Here is a 24,263-nt window from a genome sequence, read left to right as displayed (position 1 = left end):
GATGGCATCAGCCTTGGAAGGCTTTGGCCAGTATCTGTATGAGCTGCTTCTCGCTGGGGCTGGGGAGGAGCATCTCCTGAGCCGTCCTTCGTAGCCTGACCTCCTCTCACCCCTTGGCTTCCCAGGAGGAATGTGCTAGAGATACTGCTCATCGGGGGGATTTTCTGTCACTCTTCATCTTGTTTCCTTGGGACCAAGCCAGGCGAGAGGCTGAGCAATCCAGGCCTCTTTCTTTGGTGCCCCCAAGGACCTCTGCCATTTCTCACGCGTGGAATAAACTTTCCATGCAGGGAAGGCTTAGGAAAGGTGAACAACAAAGCATATGGGAGTTTGGAAGGACTAAAGACCTGAAGAACTTTATCAGTCCACATCAGAGCAGGGAGCTGGTTCATAACAGCAGTTGTCAGCCTAAATCTAAGCGTAGAAACAGCTTCAGCAGGGAAGTATCCTGTTTTGATTTTACTCTGTAAGAGGCTACTTGTACTGCCTGGAAAGTCTCCCCGAGTTTGCTAAAGCTGTGAACTGAGGACAACTCTGTGGGTTTGGCTCGAGCTTGAGTATGAAGCAGCTTGAGTGGAGCTGTTTTCCCTTCCCAAGTGTGAGCCAGTTCCTGAGTTTGTGCTGACCTCCCCCAGCTGAACCAGAGCCTGTACCTGAGCGTCCCTTCAGCGGACCTTTGGGCGCTGCAAGGTCTCTGGCTGGAGAACTCCTGAGTTGGGTGCTCGTGAGCTACTGCTCAGACAGGACAGAAGAAATTTGAGAGTAATTAATGCTGGGGTTGTTCTGCATCTCCGTGCTGCCCGGAAGGGCAAAAAGACTAGACTAAAGAGGTGTGGTCACATAGTAACTGTGACTGTGTTCTCTCCCCAGGCGCTGGAGCATCAGCTCCCCTGGCAAAGCCTCCCTCCCTGCCCCTGGAGCCAGAACCAGGCTCCGAAACGAGCCCCGAGGAGACCCCAGCACCACCAGGGACGGAGGAACAGAGGAAGGAGAAGCGCAGGAGCCGGCAGGCAGCAGAGTAGGACGGGCTCTGGTGGAGACAGGCAGGTGCAGATCATCTCCAGCACTGCCTGTGGACTTGTGGGGAAAGGGACCTGCCCTCTCCCCTGACCCACAGCGGCTTCACCCCACTGTCAGTTAGTCTAAATGCAGCTGTTTTCTGTTAATGATTTTAGCACGTGGTCTCTGCCTTCTCCCAAGGAATGGTTGCAGCGACCAGAAGAGGTTTTGTGTAGCTACTGTTAGTGTGGTCCCAGCTTCCTACAAGAGACCGGAGGATGGAGATCCATCTCTCCAGAGATGGAGGTCTTCAGTGTTTGGGTGTAAGTCCTGCAGAGGGTGCTGGGGCAGGCAGTGTGTTTAGAAGAGCTGGCAGTAGTGAGGTAGCATCCTGAGTAGTAGCATCCTGGACGCTGAGGAGGGTCAGACCCTCCTAGTGGCTGAATTTGAAGCGGCTGAGGAAGCCCCCAGGGTCAGTGGGAGCACGCTGGGAGAGGGGTGAAGGTGAGCACCAAGAGCAGAGCAGAAAGCCAGGCCGGGGACAGGCACATCCTGGAGTGATGGGCTTGGGCTCCCCATTTCACACGGGCAAGACTCCGTAAATGCTTTCTCAAGGCTGAAGGGAGGAGGCCGGGTGTTTGTTGGCCACTGAGCCGGCTCCTTTAGGAACCATCCACCTTCCCATCCCAGGATCACTTTGCATTTCTTGAGTCCAACCTGGTTTTAAGAGCAAACTTCTACGTGGTAGCCCAGAAGGTTGCAAAGCTGGCCCACAGCAAGGCAGGGGCTCAGGGGCTGAGCTGCAGCAGCAAAAAAGTCTGTAATTCCTCATCGTTTGCTGATAAAGAGGGTAAATGAGCTTCAGTGAAGCTCCGTGCTCCCGGGATGGGGGTTCCTCCTGGAGAATTGGTGTTGCCCAGCATGGGGGGAAGGATCGGTTTGCAGGGAACACAAGAGCAAGCCTTTTGGGAAAAGCCACATGGTCGGCTTCGATGCTCAATTTAAATTGTTTTAGTGGGACCGCAGCCACGTGCTGAATGGTTTAGCTTCGATGCTCAATTTAAATTGTTTTAGTGTGACCACAGCCACATGCTGAATGTGGTTGTGCCCTCCTTGCAGGTTAATTTTGGGAGAAATCACTTCTGCTCACTGCAAGGCGACAAAGCAGCCCGTTGGTTAGCAGAGCCAGGAATTTAATGCCCCTGTGATACTGGAGAAGCTTTGGAAACGTTTCCATCCCCGAACAGCGCCATCTCAGCCTTCCCTTTCCCTGTCCGTTTGTTGCCTCTGGGATTTATCCTGAGCTTGAGACAGTCCCTCAAAAAAACTGCTGTTGGGAACTAAAGGAAGGACCATCACACTTTACAGAAAGACCTAGTAATTGGGTTAAATGGAGGGTTTTTTCCTCATCTGCATACTGAGAAGGCCACAAAGCCACCGTTGCCCGGGGGACTTGCCCTCTGAATTCTCCCAGCGGCACATGTAGCGCTTCCCCAGCGAAGCCGAAGGTTCGGGCTCAGTGTGTTTGTATTTTAGACTCCCTCCCCAGCTTTTTAAAATATATTTCCTGCTTTTATTTCTGCGCTGTTGCGTTGTCTGGCTCCATAACTAACGAGTCCATCAGAGCACGGTTGCTCACGGGAACTTCTCTGTAGCCTCAGCGTAGGAGCAGCGTGATGGAGCTCGGGACCCACGAACACCCTCTGGTTGTTGTTGGGTGGCTGCTGTTGCCCACAGTGACCTTGCTGCATCTTCAGAGCGTAACCAGGACCTGCAGTGCTGTCCTGCTCCCCGGAGAGCACTCAAAGAGTAGGAACCCCTCACTTCTCCTCTCATTGCCCAAACTGCCTCCTTAGCTCAAGAGTGGCTTTTTTTCCCCATCCTCTGCTGCTGGGGCTGTGTGGGTGCAGCTTCAGGGCAGTGCCCCCGAAGGGCTTCCCTCGGGCGAGGAGCTGAAGGAAACAAGAGGATTTTGGTGGAGCAGCAGGGAATTTAAACAAAGCAGCCAAGAGGCAGCGTAAATCGGGTACGGTGCAGCCATTTTATTCACATTAAAGTTTTTACACAGAAAGTGGGTGCAGCGTAACAGAGCGCCTGGGGAAGAGAGGGAGGGTGGGGGGAACTCTTCACCCCCAGAACTTTAGTTCCAGACATTTTTTTCCAATAACATCTGCCTGCTGTAAATATTTTAGTCTTATCACAAAGGTGTTCAAGCCGTGGAAGTTCCAGTAGAAAGAAGAGTGAGCAGAAGAGGGTGGTTCCAGGCAGGTGGGCACCAGCATCGCTGCTGCGGGAGGGTTCCCCCCATCTGCTCGTGACCCTTCCTTGTGACTTTACCAGCTGTGGAAGTCCCAGCAGAAGGAAGAGTGAGCAGAAGAGGGTGGTTCCAGGCAGGTGGGCACCAGCATCGCTGCTGCAGGAAGGTTCCCCCCATCTGCTCGTGACCCTTCCCTGTGACTTCATGAGCTCCTTTCCCCGCCTTCTGCTGGGTGTGAAAAAGGAAAGTGACCTCAGACTGGAGCACTATGGAGCTCCTCTGCTACCTTCAGCAGATGGGAACAGCCCTCGTCCCACCTCACCCTACAGCCAGAGACCAGGAACAACCACAAGTCTCCCCTCTCTCACCCAGTGCCACCAGTGCTGTTGGGATGGGTTTATGGGGAAACATCACCGGGTGGTACAGAGGGTGTGCTACATTTGGAGGTACTGTAAATATATATATATAATTCTGTATTTTGGTGAAAAGCTTACGCAGACAATGAACCAGTTCTCCTTCTGTGAAGCAGCAGCACCTTCTTCCTTTGGGGATTTGAACAGAGCAGGAGGGAGCTTCGTGTCTAAGAAAGCATTTTTAGCTGTGTAATTACAGTGGGGTAATAAATAGAGCTGCAATTCCTCATCCTGTCCCCTCTCGGTGCCGTGAGGATGGCATCTGCATACAGTAAACCCATGGTATCTTTAAGGAGAGGGGGTTTTGTGCTGTCTGATGATGAGAATGAAGCTGGACTGGTCTCTGCATTGAAAATAAGGCAGGGATTTTTCAGCAGGACCACGCTAAAACCATTCAGGGACTTTGGAAACCGCTCCTTATGTTCCAAAACCTGTTTCTGGCATCAGCCATAATTCTGATCTTCTCTTTTCCCCCCCTAATTGAAATTTTAAGATGGAAAGGAATAATGAGCTTAATTTCTAGGGAAGTAGAAACCATCTGCTTTAGGACTTTTTTTCCTCTTTTTAGAAAAATGTCTATCATCAGCCAGGTTAAATCACGCAGCTTGGCTTCCTCGCTGGAAAGAGACTAGAAAACCCTCCCACAGCAACACCTGAGCAGCGAGACCTTGTTTCAGCCACAAGCAATGACCTGCCCACCCAAGAGCAATGACCTGCCCCCCCAGCACCGTGTGCTCCACCCAGACATCGTGGGGTTTGAGGTCCCCGAGACAACGGGGTTTGTGATGGGGCAGCGTCAGCGTGAGCCCCCCCCTGCTCCCGGACAACACTGAGCAAGGAGGACCTTGGCTCCTACTCAACGTCCTCTCCTTGCCCAAGGTGTTAAAAACTGAGACTTCCCCCTTGGGAAGTGGGTTTCAGGCAGCAAAGCCTCTTCTCCAGGGACAGCCCAGCCTCGGTGCTGAATGAAGAAAACCAAACTTTACTAAAATCATAAGCTCTACAGAGAAATGTGCTCAAAACCCCACCTATTGCCAAGTTGTTCACTCTTTTAGATACTAGAGAAGACAGTTGTGCTGCAAGGAAAGCTTCGCCACCCCCTCGAACCAAACTGCACACAAATTAGTGCTTTTTAACGAAAGGTGAGGTTGGAACCCAGTTTTCCCCGGGAGCAGCTTTCCTGAGAAATTCAGAGGGGAGGGTTTCAGGGGATTTATTTTTGTTTGTTTGTTTCCCCCACATGTGTTTTACTGAGATGGTCCCCCCCAGCTGCCAGCCTTTGTGTTCTTCAGCCACTACGGGCTGAAGTGGGGGGTTGGGAACAGACACCATTCCCAGGTTTCCAGCCCACGTGTGTCTCCTTCGCTGAGAGAACACCCTCCCACCGGAGCCGGGATCAGTGACTCCCTGAGGATTCAGCCTGGGAGGTGCCGAGGATCCACCTGAGATACTACACAAGGAACTGCTCCTTCTGTTACAGGAGAGAGTTTCATCTCGTGTCTCTGAGCAGCCACCAGAAGGATGTTCTGCCTCCTGGGTGAAGTTCAGAGTCGGGGCTGGTGGAGCAGGGCTGAGGGACACACTGCACACAACAGCTTGTTGCACGTGGGTTTCCTCTGCCCCCACCCCCCCTCAAACTTCACAAACCCCAGGGCAGGGGGGCTGGGACTCAATGATTGTTAAGGCCCCATCCAACTCTAACCATTCTAAGGTTAATGAAGAGCAAAGACAACCTTTAATAGTCCCATTTCTCTCTCTAGTGACCTCATTAGTGCTTCGGTGGAGAAGGTGGGACAGTTCCTGTGGTGTCTTCCAGCTGGTTTTAACCAGTGAGTCCACAAGATGCAATTTATTTTAAACGTTAAATTACCACTTTGGTGTGAGCACGGGTTTCAAACTGAACTGTCTGCTTTTACCAAAACATTAATTGCACTAGAGGACAATTAATATGGCTTGAAACAAACATTCGCCTTCAAATACTGATTTAATGCAGGACACAAAGTAATCCCACTGAAGCTGTAAAAATATAAATTCCAGATTTTCCTGCCGACCACAAGTAGCATTTCACAGTTTAAAAATCTACTTTTGGGTTCTGTTAATTGTTGTAGGGAGGTAAATTAGAGGTAACTACGAAGAGCAACCCCTACCGTAGGCTAACTAACTGGTCTTAAAATAAACTGGGGTAGAAGATCTCTGATACCAGACAGGAGAGAACCAAGAAACACAGAAGTAAAAAAAATCCTTAGTGATGCTGCAAAACGCCCCGGAGAGAGAAAAAAAAAAATACCAAAGTATTTTTGGGAAGAGCTGGATTTGGGGTGGGCTCTGCCATGGCCCGGCGGTACTCGCACATCACCATGGGCTCAGCAGAGCAGGAACATCTCCTTTCAAAGTGCCACCCACAGCCTGGCCTTCAGCAAGTGACACACATGGGAGAGACACGAAGCACTGCTCATTTTTGATCCAGGGTAAGAAAGAAAAGCCCAACCCGAGGTGGCTGTGCCAGCACACGGAGGGGAAATGGCACCGTGCACAGGTTTTATCCTCCAGAGCGTCGCTGTGATGAGCTCAGGTGCTGCATCTCCAGCAAACCACCTGCGAATCAGCGTGTCCAGCGGGGAGCACGAGGGCAGCTGAGGTTTGAGTCACCCCTCGCTCTGGGTTTCAAGGTGTGAGTAACACACAGGAACAAACAGGATTTGTAAAGATAGAGAGGATCAGGGGAAAGCAGAGATTACTTCAAGCCCGGAGCTGAAGCTTTAGTACTTCAGCAATGCTTTTGTTTCTTCATGGTGAAGAGAGAGATGGATTTTTAAAATCCATTAGATAAATGTGTTTAAACCTACAAGGACTTCTGTGTTTCACAAAAAAACCCAAACCAACCGAACACCAAAGCCCACGATCACTAGAAATTTCACTGGTTTTCTTCCCCCACGTACAGACCAAAAAACCCCAGTAGCGGTTTCCGTTTCCGTGGTTCAGGGGGGTCTGCTGCAGAAGAGCAGCTTTGATTTGCTGTCGCTGTGGGGGCAGCCCCCAGCTGCAGGAAGGGCCGTGGGGAGCCCGGGCAGCCCCTGCCTGTAATGCAGTTTGGGGAGGCAGAGGGAAGCTGAGCGCATCGTGTTCACAGCGTGTGGAACACCAAGGGAAGGCAGGGGGCTGGGTTTATTATCATATAGATGGGTTCAAAACTTCATCAGGGCCAGGAGCAGCGTGTCTGATCAGCCTGTCACACGCAGCAATCACCCTCCCTAAGTGGATCTGGTGACCAGGAGAGCTCTCTGAGCCCCACCAAAGCAGGTACGAGGACGGAGCAGCGCTCATTTGAGAAGCGACTCTCAGCACCACGACAACAGGCTGCAGAAGAAATATCACCTGGTCAGAAAGCACAGGAGCAGCAGGCAAGAGGAATTAATATAATAATTAGAGTTTAACTTTTAGGCCCAGTCTAAGCAATAGACTCCTTTCTCATACTTGTTTACAGCACTTATTTATTCAAAGTAGTTTAAAAAAAAAAAAAAGAGGTAATTTAGGCCTGTAACAGTCCTGCTAAATCCAAACATAACTCACTCTTGGGCAAGGTCCAAGATATACTTCCATTCTTAAGAAGATCCAGCACCAAGATAAATGCTGAGACTCAACAGAAGATGAGGATGGGATGAGGATGGGATAAGCTGCAGGAAAGCACAGCACTGGCTGTATTTCTCCTCCAGTCCAGCACAGAAGACTTTGCTCAGAGGGAAAGCTGAGTTAAATCTCCATTGACAGACAGCATTGTGTGCTAAGTCAGTACAAGTTACAACAGCTGCCAGTTTTTATCCTCACAGAGCATTCGCCGTGGCATTTTCCAACAGGAGAACATCCCTGACAGCAACACAACAGCATTACTGGGACAGCTCACTCCGGCCTGAGCCACACGGACCCTCCTCCTCTCCCTTCCCAGGCACAGCCTGACCCCAAGGGACCTCCCAGAGGTTCTGCTGCAGCGCAGGCACACACAGACACAGCACACACACACCGACTGCATTTCATCCACTTCGACTGAAAAAAGGTGTATGGTGGCTGTGCAAACACACGTGACTTTCCTGGAAGAGGACAGAGACAGGAACCGTGCTGGAAAGAGACAAAAAAAAAACCCACCCGCAATCCACAGCGTGCTGCTACAAAGAGGAAAAAACAGAAGCCAAGTATTTAACAGGGACACATGGTTCTACTTTTTTTTAATTCCAAAGGCTGTCCAGAGCAAAGAAACTATCCGTCATCTACTCAGAGAAAAAAAAAGAAATCAAAATCAAACCCTAAAAAAGCCCTTCTCTCTCCAGTCTCACCTGGAAAAGGCTGTTGCAGCTTTTGAGCCTCCAGAAGGCCCTTCCCTACTCTATTACCCCAGCTCTATTACCCCTGCTGAACGGAAGGCAGGAAACTGAAGGAAATTGCACAACTGCTCTGGTACAAAAAGAATAGTCTCCAGCACTCCCTAGCTCTTCTGTGAAATGCCAGCCAGAAGCACCCACTGTTAGCAAAGAACTCCAGCTGTGACCCCCCTGGCTGGAACTCTTGGCTTTCAGTGTACAGCAAACACGGGTAACATCTTGGGCTTACCTGGCAAGAAGATAAAGCTGTTCTCCCCCAACAGAAACCCTGATTATCTTCACTTATAGTTGCCCAATAACTAAGCATGGGCTCCTAGGGCTCAGCTGAGTGTCTTTAGTCACAGAGACAACACAGACCCAAAATCACGTGTGCAGCCCGAGTCAGGTTTTCTCTGTGCCTTTAGTGAGTAGGTACAACGTGCATCACATTTTGGGACTCTGGGGCAGCGGAGGCTGGGAGGTGATTCCATCCCCACACCGAGCAAGGGGAAGGTCTGCTCTTGCCACGTAGCCATGTGCTGCGAGGAGATAATGCAAGAGCCTTTTATTTTTAATTTATCAGAGGCAGGACAGGGCTGAGCAGTGCTGTGCTCTCCCTGGGATCCACGCACAGGAACTCTCCTGGCTGCTGCGCTTCCCAGCGCTGACAGACCAGACCCCTTCAGGGTTACAGACACCAAACCTGCACCAAACAGGGAGTTTGATGTTTGTTTCCCTCCCCACATGCTTAAGACAAAGCAAAAATCAGTTTTCACATTAAATACTAAAACATCTGCACCTAAACGCGACGCCTTCGAGTCACTGCCAAGTGACTGGAATGTATCTGACAGTTTATACCTGGAATTATTCTTTGGCTCTTTTTCAGTTATATCCAGAAAACACCCCACACCCCAGTTCTGTTCCTATACCATCCCGGGCTGAAATCCTAAAAAGAACACGATGATTCCTCAGACACCGGAGAAAAAGGAGGGTCTTAGTCTTCTACTGAGGATATATCTCTGAGTATAGCAGTCCTTCTGCTGAAATAGCGTCCCCGAGTCCCACGGTCCGGACAGGATCTTTACACACCAAAACGGGAGTGAAATGGAAGGAGATGCCTTCTCTGTGCCAGTGCACCACCGGCTCGTCCGGATCCAAAGAGATCGGGGAAGGTGCCTCTATCTGGGAGGTCACAAACTCCAGAGGAGCTTTCAGAAAGACTTTGTGGGTGTCGATGGTTTGGGTGGCGCAGGCCTGAGTCCCCGCGGCTCTGGCCCCGGCAGCCACTGCAGCCACCTGGTTGCCCCAGTAGCCATCCACCGTGACGAGGATGTGATAGGCCAGGGTGTGGAAGTGGACGCGCGTGAGGTCGGAGGCCCGCTCCGCCATCTTCCCATGCTCCTTCAGGATCCAGAAGAGGATGTCGCTGACTACGCCCACGTCGGGAACGCCGCTCCAGGAAGGGAGGGAGGCGTGGGGCCCGGAGGCGGACTGCGTGAGGAAGAGCAGCTCCTGCTCGTTCAGCCCAATGGAGTTCACCAGGGGAAAGACCTGCTAACGGAAACACAGGGCAACAGTTGGTCCCTCGGGGACAGAATCAGACCTTGGTCTCCCTCGCTCAGGGTATCGGTTTTACTGGCTCCATCGCCAGCGCCCTCAGCAGCAGGGAGCACCCAGTTCCCCAGAGAGATGCAGACAGAAGCCACAAGCTGCCCCACTTCAACAGCTTTGCAAGAATGACTCAGCCAAGAAGACATGTCACACCAAAGGTACTGCTCTTTTTGTGCCATTCATGTTCTAGACACACACTTTGACGTTAAAGAGTAACAAAACATCAAGTCCATGTGAAACACTCCTAACACCAAGATTAGAGCTGTGTCAAGCTAAACAAGGAACCATCAGGATCTGCAGGAAAGAAATTCTGCAAAGAAACAGAGGGTTTTTTAAAATTATAAATTCAAATCCTGTTTTTTTCTAGAAATTGCAAGCCTGCAAAATCTGAACTGGCCAAAGTGACTTCTATCAGTGGAGCTGAGCATATTCTCCTGGGTCACTCGTGACTGCAAAAACCTCTTACATCAGAGAACAGAGCCCAGCTGTATTCACCACACTATTTTTACTGAATACAGTCGGTGAATAAACTCAGATCTGCAGAAAATCCTTCCTCCTTGCTGAAAACGGTCTGATGATCAACCCAGAGCATTACAGATACCTCCTCAATGCCACTTCCCAGAGAGACCTACCTAAATTGAATACTCTCTCTGAGCTAAAGAAAACAAATGTGTCCTCTGCGAAGCCCCAAGTCATTACAGTTCTCCTTCACTGCACAAAGGAGACTCTGGTGAGCTCAGCAGAGGAAACAGCAGCTTCCAGAACACAAAGGCAGACGTTAAACTCACGGTCTCAAATTGATCTCCAAATGGATAGCCCTAATTTTAAGTTCTCTATATTCATTTACCGGTCTCTGCGTTGTGCTACTGAAGAAAAGGAAACTGATAAAAAGAGTGTGTCCTTTCTTTTTCGTTACCTGATGCACAATGTTGCTCATGAAGTCTTGATCGGTCATACTGGCCAGCTCCAGGTGTATGGGGATGTCCGTAGGGATATCGGAGATGGAGGCCACAGCCTACAGGGGTACAGGGAAAGAAAAAAACCACCCTAAAACATATATTCATCAAGAAACACGAGGAACAAAGGGGTTTTAACTCAGAGATACACATTGTTTAATCTTCTCGTGTATGGATTTAAACACAATTCCAATTGAGATCTCTCAGAAGCACCAGAATGTACTGCTAAGGGGAAGAAATAAAAACAACTAGTTTTCAGAATCCCAGAGCAGGAAAACCAGATCTAACCCTCATCTGCACCCAACTCGGCACTTTCTAATGGACTAATTCAGAAACCTTGCAAATCTGAAGCAGCTGTAGAACAGCTGATCCTAGAACTGAGAAAAAGGGAAAAAAAACCCCAAAACTAGTGCATTGCATGAGGAAGGGCAATTGGCTGTAAGACAGGCACTGATCCGTAAATAAAAATAAAATGTGGTGGAGCTCTTTTGGACTCAGATGAGAAGGTGGCCTCTTGGACCATCTGCTGCCTCAGGAATGGAAGTCTTGATTGTAACCCCGATCATCTTAGCATCTGGGATAGAGAAAGTGTAATTTAGCCACCAGATCAGCTCTGGTAACCATGTCACTCTACTCCAGCCAGACCTGTGGGTTTTTTTCCCCTGGACAGCCCACTGTATCCAAGAAACACAAGTTACAGGTTTAGCCTTTGGCCATTCCTACAGTTCACATTCTTCTTTTAGCACACAGCACTGAAAAGCTTTGTGGGAGATGTGAAGACACAGCCCAATTACAAGTTCAAGCCTAGGAAACCAAAAGTTTGCCACGAAGCATTTGCTGGAAGGGAAATGAAGGTGGTGTTCAAGTACCTCACCTCCATAAGCCGTCTCTGCCGCATCTCCTTGCTCTGTCCTTCCATCATGTGAAGCCCTGAAAGTACCACCAGATCTGGCTGAAATTCATCCAAGCTGGACACAAACACTTCCAGCATATTTAATGCACCATTTGATAGGTCATGGGAGAAGAAAATTATAAATTCAAATCCTGTTTTTTTCTAGAAATTGCAAGCCTGCAAAATCTGAACTGGCCAAAGTGACTTCTATCAGTGGAGCTGAGCATATTCTCCTGGGTCACTCGTGACTGCAAAAACTCCTTACATCAGAGAACAGAGCCCAGCTGTATTCACCACACTATTTTTACTGAATACAGTCGGCGAATAAACTCAGATCTGCAGAAAATCCTTCCTCCTTGCTGAAAACGGTCTGATGATCAACCCAGAGCATTACAGATACCTCCTCAATGCCACTTCCCAGAGAGACCTACCTAAATTGAATACTCTCTCTGAGCTAAAGAAAACAAATGTGTCCTCTGCGAAGCCCCAAGTCATTACAGTTCTCCTTCACTGCACAAAGGAGACTCTGGTGAGCTCAGCAGAGAAAACAGCAGCTTCCAGAACACAAAGGCAGACGTTAAACCCACGTTCTCAAATTGATCTCCAAATGGATAGCCCTAATTTTAAGTTCTCTATATTCATCTACTGGTCTCTGCGTTGTGCTACTGAAGAAAAGGAAACTGATAAAAAGAGTGTGTCCTTTCTTTTTCGTTACCTGATGCACAATGTTGCTCATGAAGTCTTGATCGGTCATACTGGCCAGCTCCAGGTGTATGGGGATGTCCGTAGGGATATCGGAGATGGAGGCCACAGCCTACAGGGGTACAGGGAAAGAAAAAAACCACCCTAAAACATATATTCATCAAGAAACACGAGGAACAAAGGGGTTTTAACTCAGAGATACACATTGTTTAATCTTCTCGTGTATGGATTTAAACACAATTCCAATTGAGATCTCTCAGAAGTGCCAGAATGTACTGCTAAGGGGAAGAAATAAAAACAACTAGTTTTCAGAATCCCAGAGCAGGAAAACCAGATCTAACCCTCATCTGCACCCACTTTCTAATGGACTAATTCAGAAACCTTGCAAATCTGAAGCAGCTGTAGAACAGCTGATCCTAGAACTGAGAAAAAGGGAAAAAAAACCCCAAAACTAGTGCATTGCATGAGGAAGGGCAATTGGCTGTAAGACAGGTGCTGATCTGTAAATAAAAATAAAATGTGGTGGAGCTCTTTTGGACTCAGATGAGAAGGTGGCCTCTTGGACCATCTGCTGCCTCAGGAATGGAAGTCTTGATTGTAACCCCGATCATCTTAGCATCTGGGATAGAGAAAGTGTAATTTAGCCACCAGATCAGCTCTGGTAACCATGTCACTCTACTCCAGCCAGACCTGTGGGTTTTTTTCCCCTGGACAGCCCACTGTATCCAAGAAACACAAGTTACAGGTTTAGCCTTTGGCCATTCCTACAGTTCACATTCTTTTAGCACACAGCACTGAAAAGCTTTGTGGGAGATGTGAAAAAATAAAATGTGGTGGAGCTCTTTTGGACTCAGATGAGAAGGTGGCCTCTTGGACCATCTAACAGATGCTGCCTCAGGAATGGAAGTCTTGATTGTAACCCCAATCATCTTAGCATCTGGGATAGAGAAAGTGTAATTTAGCCACCAGATCAGCTCTGGTAACCATGTCACCGTACTCCAGCCAGACCTGTGGTTTTTTTCCCCTGGACAGCCCACTGTATCCAAGAAACACAAGTTACAGGTTTAGCCTTTGGCCATTCCTACAGTTCACATTCTTTTAGCACACAGCACTGAAAAGCTTTGTGGGAGATGTGAAGACACAGCCCAATTACAAGTTCAAGCCTAAGAAACCAAAAGTTTGCCACAAAGCATTTGTTGGAAGGGAAATTAAGGTGGTGTCCAAGTACCTCACCTCCATAAGCCGTCTCTGCCGCATCTCCTTGCTCTGTCCTTCCATCATGTGAAGCCCTGAAAGTACCACCAGATCTGGCTGAAATTCATCCAAGCTGGACACAAACACTTCCAGCATATTTAATGCACCATTTGATAGGTCATGGGAGAAGATGAAGCGGTTGGCGTTGGGTGCTCTCACCCGTCCCCACTCTTCACCTAAGGCGGAACAAACAGACGCACGTTAACACAGAAGAGAAGCAAATCCAACCACACATCTGGAGACTGTTTGGGGATATCCTGCTGGAATCTGAAGGCACAGTTTCACAATGTCTGTGTCCAATTAACAGCTACTGCCAGCCATAAAAGTAGTCTTGCTCTTTTTCTCTTCATTCGCTCCTTATTTAGCTGCTTGTCTGATCAGAAGGAGAATTCAATACTTTTTTGGTTTTGCAAGCTTTGTGATGTTTTAATCAGATGTTTTAGTTTAGCGTGCAATTACGTGTCACAGCCAGCTCACGCCAAATATTTGGAGTGTGCAGGATGTGCAAAGAGAGGGGAGACCTTCCCCTTCTGGTAACAACCATTGTCAGCTTGGCTTACGCTGTATCATGAAGGGACACCCCGATAAATCTGGTGGCTCTTACTGTTCCCCACTAGGGAGCTCCCAGAAAAGCTCTGCAGAAATAGAGCTGCATCAGTGCTCTACGTGTAAATGGTTTTATTCCTGGATAAGATCACAAATTAAACGGGCTCTGGCTGGGGGACACTGAACCATGAGAAAACAGGGTACTGACAGCGAGCCCGGAGAGGATATAAATGGCACAAGTCACAGTCCAACTGGCCAGCCCTCTGCCAGCTCTCCCCATCTGCACACACATCTCTGCTCAGGCAGCAGGCCGTGCCTCCTGCCCCTTACGATAACTGGGCAGAAAGAAATGCAAGGGAGTAAATAAACACAGGTCACAAAGGGCAGCTTGAACAGAAAACTCTTGAGACACAGGCGTTTTTGGGGGTATCTTCTGTTATAGGCAGGATCTCCACCTTAGAGCCAGCCTGTGTACTTCTTCACCAGGCTCTCCCAGACTGTACACTGGTTAGAGTTTGGAGAATATAATCAGCATTTGTGGAAAAGCCACTAAACCAGCATCAACAGCCATCAGCGCCACCTCCCCTTAAGAAAAGTCTTACGGCAAAGCTGTGTCGAGGGCAAAGATCCCCAGCTTTGCAACCGAGAACAGAGATGCTGAGGAGATATCATCTACTAACGTATCGTCTAATCGTGATGCTCCCAGGAGCAGGAACAATTAAGATTTACTTAAGGGATCAGTGTGATTTTCCTGCTACTGCAGATTTACTTAAGGGATCAGTGTGATTTTCCAAGTGGCCCTGTGTCACGGCCCTTGTCAGTTCTGGTACCCTTGTTTCAGGCAGAAGTCCAGCTGAGTGCATGCTTTGGGTGCTGCTCCACGTTAGTGCTGCTGCTGGAAATGTTTAATAAGGTGGTTCTTGCCCCTCTCCTTGCCAAATATTCCCTCTTCTGTCACACCAACACATCCTTTCTGAACGTTTTGAGACAGGCCTAGTGTGGAATGATGCAGGTTGAGAACAGCCAAGAAAATACATCCAGATTTGGCTTAGCCAGTATATTAGAGTTACCCTGAACTTCATCTGCACGTGGTTAAATGGTACCTTTGTACCTCTGTACCATTTCGGTACATTATCGGACTACTTTTGTGTTCATACAGCTTTAGATTTATACCCAGCAGACCCACTTGGTTTCCACAGGTTATAGGGTACAAGCACCCAGAACCAAAGGGGTGGCACAGGAGCAGCACAGTCGGTATTTACAGTAACCATATTACAAAGGCAAAAAGTCTCAAAAGACTTTTAGATGCCTGTTCACCCACCACAGCCCCCTGAAGCGCATGGAATTATGGATTAGTGCAGTGGCAGCTGCCAGTAGTGATAACTTACACAGCCCTTCTGGAATTAACCAGTTCAAAAAAACCTAACTCTAAAACCAGGACTATCTTAGTAATGTTCAGGGTTCTCAGCTACCACCCAGCCTTTGGCAAGGTACCTGCTTGATATTCCAAGATAAGATGGAATTCATCTCTTTCCTGCATGGATTCAGGCGGCACAACCACATTGTCATCAAGTAGTTCGTGGAGTTTAGGACCAACCGGGCCACAAAGCAGGATCTAGAAAGCAAGAAAAAATGATCAAGGTTTCCCTGCATGTCCCTTGCCAATATCTCAGTGTATGCAGTGGCCCCAAATCTGTTCATCTCTTCCCAGCAGCAGCTGATATGTAAAATAATCTCATACAGGAAACTACATCCCTTTCAGGGTTTGGGTAGGTGCTGTACAGACACCTTGACTTAAACCATCACAGGATTAGAACCAAACTCTAGTCACTCTCACAACCTTACTGAAAGATAGAGGAGCTCACCCCTGTCTGTCTCAAACAATGTGGCCCTCACACAGCCACCTCAAAAGAAGAACCAATTTTTCCTAAACTAAGATGAGAACAAAAATTTAGAGGATCAGGGTGACACAGGGGTCCATATTTATTAGAGAGAAGATTAAAACCGAAGCCAGTAACTCTTAAGAGACCAATAACCTGGAAGTCATCACCTAGACAATAGCTCTTTTTAAAAAATACTGAAATTAAAAATATATAATCAGCTATCCTTTTCAATTTATAGGCCAACCATATGTTCCACCATAACCCAAGAAATAACTGCAGGATCCCCAAAATCTACAAAAGATCTACTAAAGACAAACAAATAGCACGAAACTTCTGGAACACATACCTTCAGGTCTGGATGTGCTGCAAGCTTCTGGCCAATGAGAGCAGCATTTCCTCCTACATAAAGCTGTAAAACAAATGAAGGCAGTTATGGGCGTTCCCTCGCTTTGATAACTTTATATGTGCTTTGCCAAAGAACCACAGAACGCTGTGGGGTTGGAAGGGACCTCTGGAGATCATCTAGTCCAACCCCCTGCCAGAGCAGGTCCATCCAGAGCAGGTCCCACAGGAACGTGTCCAGGCGGGGTTTGAATGTCTCCAGAGAAGGAGACTCCACCACCTCCCTGGGCAGCCTCTGCCAGGGCTCTGTCACCCTCAAAGGACAGAAGTTCCTCCTTATGTTTAGGTGGAACATCTGTTGTTCAAGTTTGTGCCCATTTCCTCTTGTGCTGTCCCTGGGCACCACTGAAAAAAGACTGGCCCCATCCTCCTGACACCCACCCTTTAAGTATCTATAGGTGTTGATCAGATCCCCCCTCAGCCTTCTCTTCTCCAGACTAAAACGACCCCAGTCCCTCAGCCTCTCCTCATCAGAGAGATGCTCCAGGCCCCTCATCATCTTTGTAGCCCTCTGCTGTCCCCTCTCCAGCAGTTCCCTGTCCTTCTAGAATTGGGGAGCCCAAAACTGGACACAGTACTTCAAATGGGGCCTCCCCAGGGCAGAGCAGAGGGGCAGGATGACCTCCCTTCACCTGCTGGTCACACTCTTCTTGATGCCCCCCAGGATGCCATTGGCCTTCTTGGCCACAAGGGCCCATTGCTGGCTCATGGTCATCCTGTTGTCCACCAGGACTCCCAGATCTTTCTCCTCAGAGCTGCTCTCCAGCAGGTCAGCCCCAACCTGTCCTGGTGCAGGGGGTTATTCCTCCCCAGGTGCAGCACCCTACACTTGCCCTTGTTGAATTTCATCAGGTTCCTCTCTGCCCAGCTCTCCAACTCTTTGTCCTTAGAACAGGCTAGAGATTTTAGCTTTTTAGAAAACAGTCTAGGAGATAATAAAGCTTACTGGGGCTGAAGGCAAAACAGTTTTACAATTCTCTACAACATCAACAAGTTAGGTTAGGAATAAGTCAGAGAAAGCTTAAGTATTTGCCATGAGGTAACTCACACCCTTGTAGGAATCAATTCATGTGTAACACAAACAGCCCCTATCTCTGCGCAACTTTGTGGCAGGTGGTAACTTGTGGCTTTTTAGCAAGACTGACAAGCAATTATTTAAAAACTGCAACAATACTTTCTCTGCTCTGAAACCAAGGTTAAACCTGCTACCTGTGCCCACATGAAGGAAGCAGAACCCGTGAAAGTTTGTTCAGGTAAGAAAGGTCAAACTCTCAGGTAAGGCAACTCTGATGTGAGCTTTGAAACCGAAGAAAACAGACTGTCGTGAGTATCACAGGCACTCAGAGGTGGCAGAAAACAGGCTACAGAAGGGCCAACATAGCAAATGCGGTGAGAAGTCAACAAAGGAGAGTCTTGAACAACAGAAAACATTTAGAGCTCTTCCTCATTTTCAAAAGCAGCTGGTGAACTGCACAGAAGGGGTCATTAAGCAGTTTGTAGAAACTGATACCTTGCTTGGCAGTGAGCTAACTTAGACTCAGAAGACCCAGTATAAATTAGAGCAACAAAACTTTGCTTTTGGAAAGGGAGTCTTCAGAAAAATTATTTCTTTTCATCACCACTTCTTCTAGAGAGAATTTAAATCCCACGTTAAGGAGCTGAAGCTGATCGGAGTGTTTACAACTCCTAACGCTTGGATCTACTTCCTCACTTCCTGCCTCATTACAAGATATTGGAGCCTCTTACAGCACCAGCCCCATCTGGCTCCCAGATAACTTCACTCTTCCAGAGGCATCTCCAACTGACATTCCAGTCTTGGGACAGACCATTCAAAACCCTACTATTTGCAGCAGGTGCAGAGTTTTGTGGAAAGTCATGAACACACTCAAGCTGTAGGATAGGTTTCTTTCATAAAGAATTTGTACTGTTCCTAGGCAGAGAACAGAAGTCACCACCAATGCAGAAAATAAGAAACATGCTTCTCAGAGTTTGTCTTCAGGTGGAAGACCTACCTGCGCAGCGGGGTACTCGGAGGCTGTCTGTGCAATGTGATGGAAAGACTCGGCGTCGCTGAAGAAGCGCTCGGCAGCTGCCCCTTTTTCCATGAAGTGAGCGAACGCTTCTTTCAGGTCCTGTCTGGAGCTCAAGACTACGTGATTTTTTCCATCCCCAGGTTCAAGACCCAGCGCCTCTAACAGCTTCACGCCAGACAGAACCACGTCTACGCAGGCATTGACCCTGGGAGAGAGAAGGAAAATGCTGACTGGGAAAACCACAGGGACCTTAGGGCACTTGCAAGACAATATTGTTGGGATCACTTCCCGGCCAGGGATGTTTGCTGTTCACAGCCCTCGTGCTAAGGGGGAAAACAACCAACCAAATGAAAAAAAACCACAAAGGTGTATGAATTTCCTGAAATTCTCTCCTAAAGCAGCCTCCTTTTGACAGGCTTTTATTGCGCTCCAACACTGTTAGAAATCCCTCCCTTCTCTTCATTCTGGGGAATTAAAACAAGAATAATGATCTTTGGACCACGCAGCTTACATGTGTCGGGGTACATTTTGCACTTCGTGTGCTGCCTTAGGCTTGCTCAAAAAGGAATAGGCACAGTAAGAATAACATTTTATATTCTTAAAATAATAAGTTGGCTTTTTTAAAATATATGTTTCCGGCTTAAAAAATACATGCAATTCAGAACTGTTAAAAACAAAAGTGAAAGTATTGAAGTCTACTAGATCAGCCTCTGGAGTTTCAGCTCCTGCTAACAGTAACCGAAACCGCACACACCAACACCCCGCACACAACCTGCTGCTGTTTATAAGAAGTCAAGAGAGCAATTTGTCAGTTGAAATATTTGAAAACTGCAATTTCAAAAGGACCATCCCAAGTTTCCAGCGACAGCATGCCGCCTTCTCCCAAACAGCGGACAGGAGAAAAGTCCTGCAATTTTTAGGAAGTGATAAGAACCATTTCAGCAGATCTAGACATTATGTGAAGCGTAACCCATGACTAAATCTTGCAGTCTCCATTTCTGATCAATTACATCAACTTAAACACAGTCTAATTCAGACTAGAGAACAGGAAACTTTCTGGGCTGGAACCAGGAAGAAAGTTTATGAACACTTGCCTTCATTTCTACTCCTTGGTTTGAGAGAGACAGGGATACGTACCAAATATTGACTAAGACAATACCAGCAGTTACAAAAGCTTCTTCTGGAACTGCTGTCAAATGCAGTTTCCATTCCTCTGCCCCATGCTTCCCTGACAGAGGTCCAAACAATCTATAAAACTTTTGCAGGATATCCACCTTACTCTGTGAAACGTACAGCTGTTTAGTGTCCTTCCTTGTCACTGACCCCTCGCACACAATCTGAGCCACAACACATGAAGGCTGCACCATACAAAATAAAGGACAGCAAAAACCCCGAGGCTTTTCAGTACAGAAGGTGACCAGCTCAGAAATCATCCCTAGTGTGCATCATTTCATACACTACAGAGAGAAAAATCCCCCTCATGCAGCAGAGAAAAGAGAACCAAAGAAACAATAAGCTCAAGCAGCATTTTAGCCCCAAACTCACTGTGGCAAAAGGTCAGCAATTTTCTATTTTAATGAATCATTAAAGATGCAAGGAGCCATAAACCAAGTCACAGTTCTTTCAAGTGAGACACCTCTAATTATCTTCCAACTTTCTTCTCCCTTCCTACCATTCCTCCACTAACACACTTCATGCTTTTAATAAACTCCCTTAAGAGAAGGGATATGCCAGTAATGAACTCTGTTTGCTGTTGAACTTTGAGTTCGGTGTGCTTATATATTATTTTTATATATATTCAGTCACTTTAAACCAAAGAAGAAAGCAAGGAACAAACCAAAGACACCTGGAAGGAGCGGTGAAAGAGAAAGTTAAATGAGGCACTGGAAAACCTACTTTGCCATATATTCATAGGAAAAAGCATGGAACAACCGTAATGCAAGAGGAAGACAGACTCCAGCTAACACTGTATCAGCTACACAGCCATCGAGGTGGTGTAACCTCTTCCAACACTTGAAGGCCGAATCTTCAGTCAAAGTCAAGTTATCCTGTCATGTCCTTACATTTAAAAGAAAATGAGTCAAGCGCTATATATAACGACAAGATTAACGGTCACTTAGAGCGTTTCAGATCAATGTGATATTCCTGAACTTTCCCCTTCTTTCCAGTTTAAAAAGAGAAAGGGTGTTGGATTTCCCTGTGCACGCACAGGTGTCTTCAGTGTCTCTTGCTTTCTCCTCTCCCTTCCCTCATCTCTCTTCTTGGCCTCTCTGCCTTGACTCGGTTAGTTCTCCCCTGTCGTGGAGGCTTCACGCACTTCCCCACTTCATAAACTCATCTCTCATACCTATTCGTTGCCAGACGACGCTTCCCAGTTGCCACTTGCCTGGGGACAGGCCAGCAGCTGCAAGTCCCTCAGACTCCATGTATAAGTTAGTTTTATGAGGAAGCAAGCCGGGGATAAGGTCTCAGGAGATGGGCTTGCCAATCAGGTCTGAACCATGCCACACACTTAAATCACCATGACGTGACTTTTCCAGACCATTAATCCCCTCGGCCAAGGGCCACCTCTGCCTAAGCAATGCAGTGGGCAGGTGCCCGCATTCGCCATCATCTCCCTGGGGAAAATGCCCTCGGTCTGGAAAATTACAGGCCTGGAAAATTAACAGAAAGGTTTAATGAACAGGCAGGAGATCTGGTGCGAGGTGTCATAGTAGTTCAGGGAGGCTGCGCTGGTGAGGCAGGTGAGGCCCAGGCATACATATTCACACACAGAATCACAGAATGCTATGGGGTTGGAAGGGATCTCTGGAGATCATCTAGTCCAACCCCCTGCCAGAGCAGGTCCACCCAGAGCAGGTTGCACAGGAACTTGTCCAGGTGGGGTTTGAATGTCTCCAGAGAAGGAGACTCCACCACCTACCGCCCTGGGCAGCCTCTTCCAGGGCTCTGCCACCCTCACAGCAAAGAAGTTCCTCCTCATGTTGAGATGGAACTTCTGTTGTTCAAGTTTGTGCCCATTTCCTCTTGTGCTGTCCCTGGGCACCACTGAAAAAAGCCTGGCCCCATCCTCCTGACACCCACCCTTGAAGTATTTATAGGTGTTGATCAGATCCCCCCTCAGCCTTCTCTTCTCCAGACTAAAAAGCCCCAAGTCCCTCAGCTGTTCCTCAGCAGAGAGATGCTCAAGGCCCCTCATCATCTCTGTAGCCTCTGCTGTCCCCTCTCCAGCAGTTCCCTGTCCTTCTGGAACTGGGGAACCCAGAACTGGACCCAGTGCTCCAGATGGGGCCTCCCCAGGGCAGAGCAGAGGGGCAGGATGACCTCCCTCCACCTCCTGGCCACACTCCTTAATGTACCTCAGGATGCCATTGGCCTTCTTGCCCACAAGGGCACACACATACATACCTACTCACACTCACACATACATACATTCACACATACATACACGTATATATATATATATATAGCCACATGGACACACAGCCCGCCCCCCGCACCTACCCGACGGCGACGCGCGCCCAGCGGCGGGCCGGCCGGACGATGGCCGCCTGCCAGGCCGCCACCACCCGTTCCTCCAGGGAGCGGGCGCCGCGCAGCCCCCCCAGCAGCGAGGCGGAGAGGTGCCGCAGCGGCGAGTAGGAGAGCTCGGGGCCCAGCAAGCAAAGGTAGCCCAGCGCCAGGGCCAGGAGGCCCACGCACACCGGCCTCTGCCACATCGCGGGGCGGCCGCTCCTCCCCCGCCACGCCTGAGGAGGGACGCCGGCGGCGGCGGCCTCCTTACGCCGCCTCCGTAGCGCCCCGCCCCCGCCGGCCGCCAGCTGTCGTAAAGCCGCTTCGGGAATCGAGGCGGGCCCTACGCGAACGGCGCGGCCTCCTCTCCCTCAGCGCAACCTACGTACCTCCGGGAGGTACGGCGGCGCCGCCTGCGTAACTGATCTACGGGAATAAGGCGGGTGGCGGAGGCGGCGCGAGCGCGGCGGCGCTTCGTGAGGGGAAATGGCGGGGGGGAGCTGTTCCCTCAGGGGCGCCGCTGGGCCTCAGGGGCGTCTGGGGACGGTCCGACCCGGTAGAGCCCGGCCCTCGGGCAGCAGGGAGACAGTCCTGGACCCGGGAGCCTACAGTGAGAGCTGCCCTGGTTCTGCCTCGGGGCCTGGCCCTCACCGTGTGACTGGTACCGAGCTGAAGCCCATCTGTGGGCATCATTCCTCTGTACGTGGTACTGCTTCACCCTCCCCTCCCTTGGGTTCTTCCTTACGGTGCCCCTGTAGTCTGTCCTTTGTTGCCCAGCACCTTTGTGGGTCTGTGGAAGTGGGAAATACCCACTGTTGTGTGCCCCAACCCTGTCAGCGTTGTCCCCCAGCTCCTCCAACAGGTCCCGCCAGGCAAACCAGTCACTGACCTGGCACCCATCACTGGCCCTAGTGCATATTCTGGCTTCCTCTGTAGCACAGCTTCTGGACTCAGCCTCCGCCGTGCCTTCTCCAGGGTGAGTGAACTTCAGATCCCTGCCCACGCTCCTCCTGAGGCAGCCCGTGCTGGGAGCAGTGGGAGAGGGCGTCCTTTGTTGTCTCTCTCATCCCACCACAGAGGTGGTGTAGCAAGTCAAAAGGGAGGTTTCCCTTTTTAATCAAAGGGGATTTTTCTGGGCTTCTTTAGAAACCATGGAAATGTTAGCTCTAAGACTTATGACAAAATTTGCAAGAGTTTGACAACTGTGCGCCACAGTGCGTTGGCTGAGGCAGCTGATAATTTCCTTACTCAGTTCTGCCTTGTGAGTGATTGTCATCTCCTTTGACTCTGACAAAACAAACAGTAAAGGAGATGGGGTAGTAGAAGGCTTTTTGTTGATTTTTCTTTTGAGGATGCAAGAATTGGTATTCAGTCAACAGCTGATCTCCAGCAGGTGTTATCATGACTTCATGACTGGTCCTTGGGGGTCATTTGGCAGCCCGTCAGGTTCCCTTTCTTACTAGTCCTTACCAAAAAGGACTTCCATATTTTTTAATTATGTTAATTTTTTTTTTCTGCTCCCATGAAGTTGCTCCTTGGAGCAGGTGAAGGCCGAGGGTGCAAAGGGGGGCAGGACAGACAGACGATGGGGGTTGGAATTGTTGGGGAAGGAGAGAGCGAGGAAAAACATCCTTGCCTGGCGGCAGATGGTGTGCAGGGGCACTGGCTGGTTTTATGAGACTACAGCGTTATGATAATGTAACAATCTTTAAGAACAAAATCCTGAAAGCAAACTAGAGGCCTAGCCACCTTCCATATTCTTCAAGAAATCCTTCAAACAGTTCTTCCTCCTCAAATACCTGCTTAAAAGCCTTGTAAAAGAGTGGTTATCTTCATCTCAGGCCCACGTTCTGCCCAGCAGGGTGGGTCTGTTAATATGTAATCCCATTTTTCCTTTGCTCAGGTGGTCTTTGGGGTTTGTCAGTAGGCTTTTTCATTTAAACAAATTTACTCTTTTTTTCCCTTCGGCGCTTTTCCTGCTAACGTTTGATCTATATGTGATTATGAAATCTCACTTGCTTCCATACTCTTGAACTCCCCGGGGTATAGGCCTCGCAGTTATAAACAGCCCTCCAGTTCAAGGAGGCGATGCTAGGCTGTGTGAGAACAGAGCAAATACCTGCCAGAGCCCCTCGCTGCTCGCTGCAATCAGGTCTTCACCTGTGGGACTGTGTGTATTTATAGCCTTGTCACAGAACATCATAATTAGACATGCCCATAAGGCAGCCGCAACTCATAGCGTTGTCACAGCTCGGGGACCCCTTTATTAGTACTGTGTCATCAGAGGGTTAGGCTGCAAGCAGATAACCTATCTAATGCAGCAGTACCGTGGGGAATTAAGCCATGATCCCATTTTGGGGTGATTAGTTTCTCAGCTGATGCTAATGCAGTGTTCTGTGTTGCTGCCCTGAAGACTGAAGTTGGCTTTTTTTAACTCCCAGCAGAGGTAT

At 48.8% G+C, this 24,263-nt stretch overlaps 2 protein-coding genes across 4 annotated transcripts in view; one reads left to right on the top strand and one right to left on the bottom strand.

The window, feature by feature from the left end:
• BBS4 (Bardet-Biedl syndrome 4) overlaps window positions 1–2,039 on the top strand; it is a 29,801-nt gene extending 27,762 nt beyond the window's left edge. Inside the window, exon 16 of the mRNA XM_014953841.1 lies at window positions 871–2,039. Coding sequence (XP_014809327.1) covers window positions 871–1,022 — 152 coding nt within the window. The 3' untranslated portion in view covers window positions 1,023–2,039. The remainder of the gene's footprint in view (window positions 1–870) is intronic.
• A 6,530-nt stretch (window positions 2,040–8,569) lies between these two features.
• On the bottom strand, window positions 8,570–22,086 carry ADPGK (ADP-dependent glucokinase). Of its 3 annotated transcripts, none has more exons than XM_014953850.1 (8): window positions 21,805–22,086; window positions 18,280–18,505; window positions 16,212–16,274; window positions 15,477–15,597; window positions 13,544–13,612; window positions 11,463–11,590; window positions 10,549–10,647; window positions 8,570–9,575 (listed from the first exon to the last, which is right to left on the bottom strand). In XM_014953850.1, exons 1-8 carry the CDS (start codon window positions 22,017–22,019, stop codon window positions 9,024–9,026), a joined length of 1,473 nt encoding a protein of 490 aa, XP_014809336.1. In that variant the 5' UTR covers window positions 22,020–22,086; the 3' UTR covers window positions 8,570–9,023. The 3 variants fall into 3 exon arrangements, with proteins under 3 accessions (XP_014809336.1, XP_014809337.1, XP_014809335.1); XM_014953851.1 differs by having other exon boundaries at window positions 8,570–9,572; XM_014953849.1 differs by lacking the exons at window positions 10,549–10,647; window positions 11,463–11,590 and adding an exon at window positions 12,196–12,294 and having other exon boundaries at window positions 13,416–13,612; window positions 21,805–22,085.
• Window positions 22,087–24,263: the final 2,177 nt, after the last annotated feature.

This window comes from Calidris pugnax, unplaced genomic scaffold (assembly GCF_001431845.1).
Source record: "Calidris pugnax isolate Ruff unplaced genomic scaffold, ASM143184v1 scaffold237, whole genome shotgun sequence".
Lineage (NCBI taxonomy): Eukaryota > Metazoa > Chordata > Aves > Charadriiformes > Scolopacidae > Calidris > Calidris pugnax.
Note: the sequence above shows the minus strand (reverse complement) of the source record. Positions and strands in the feature narration are given on the sequence as shown.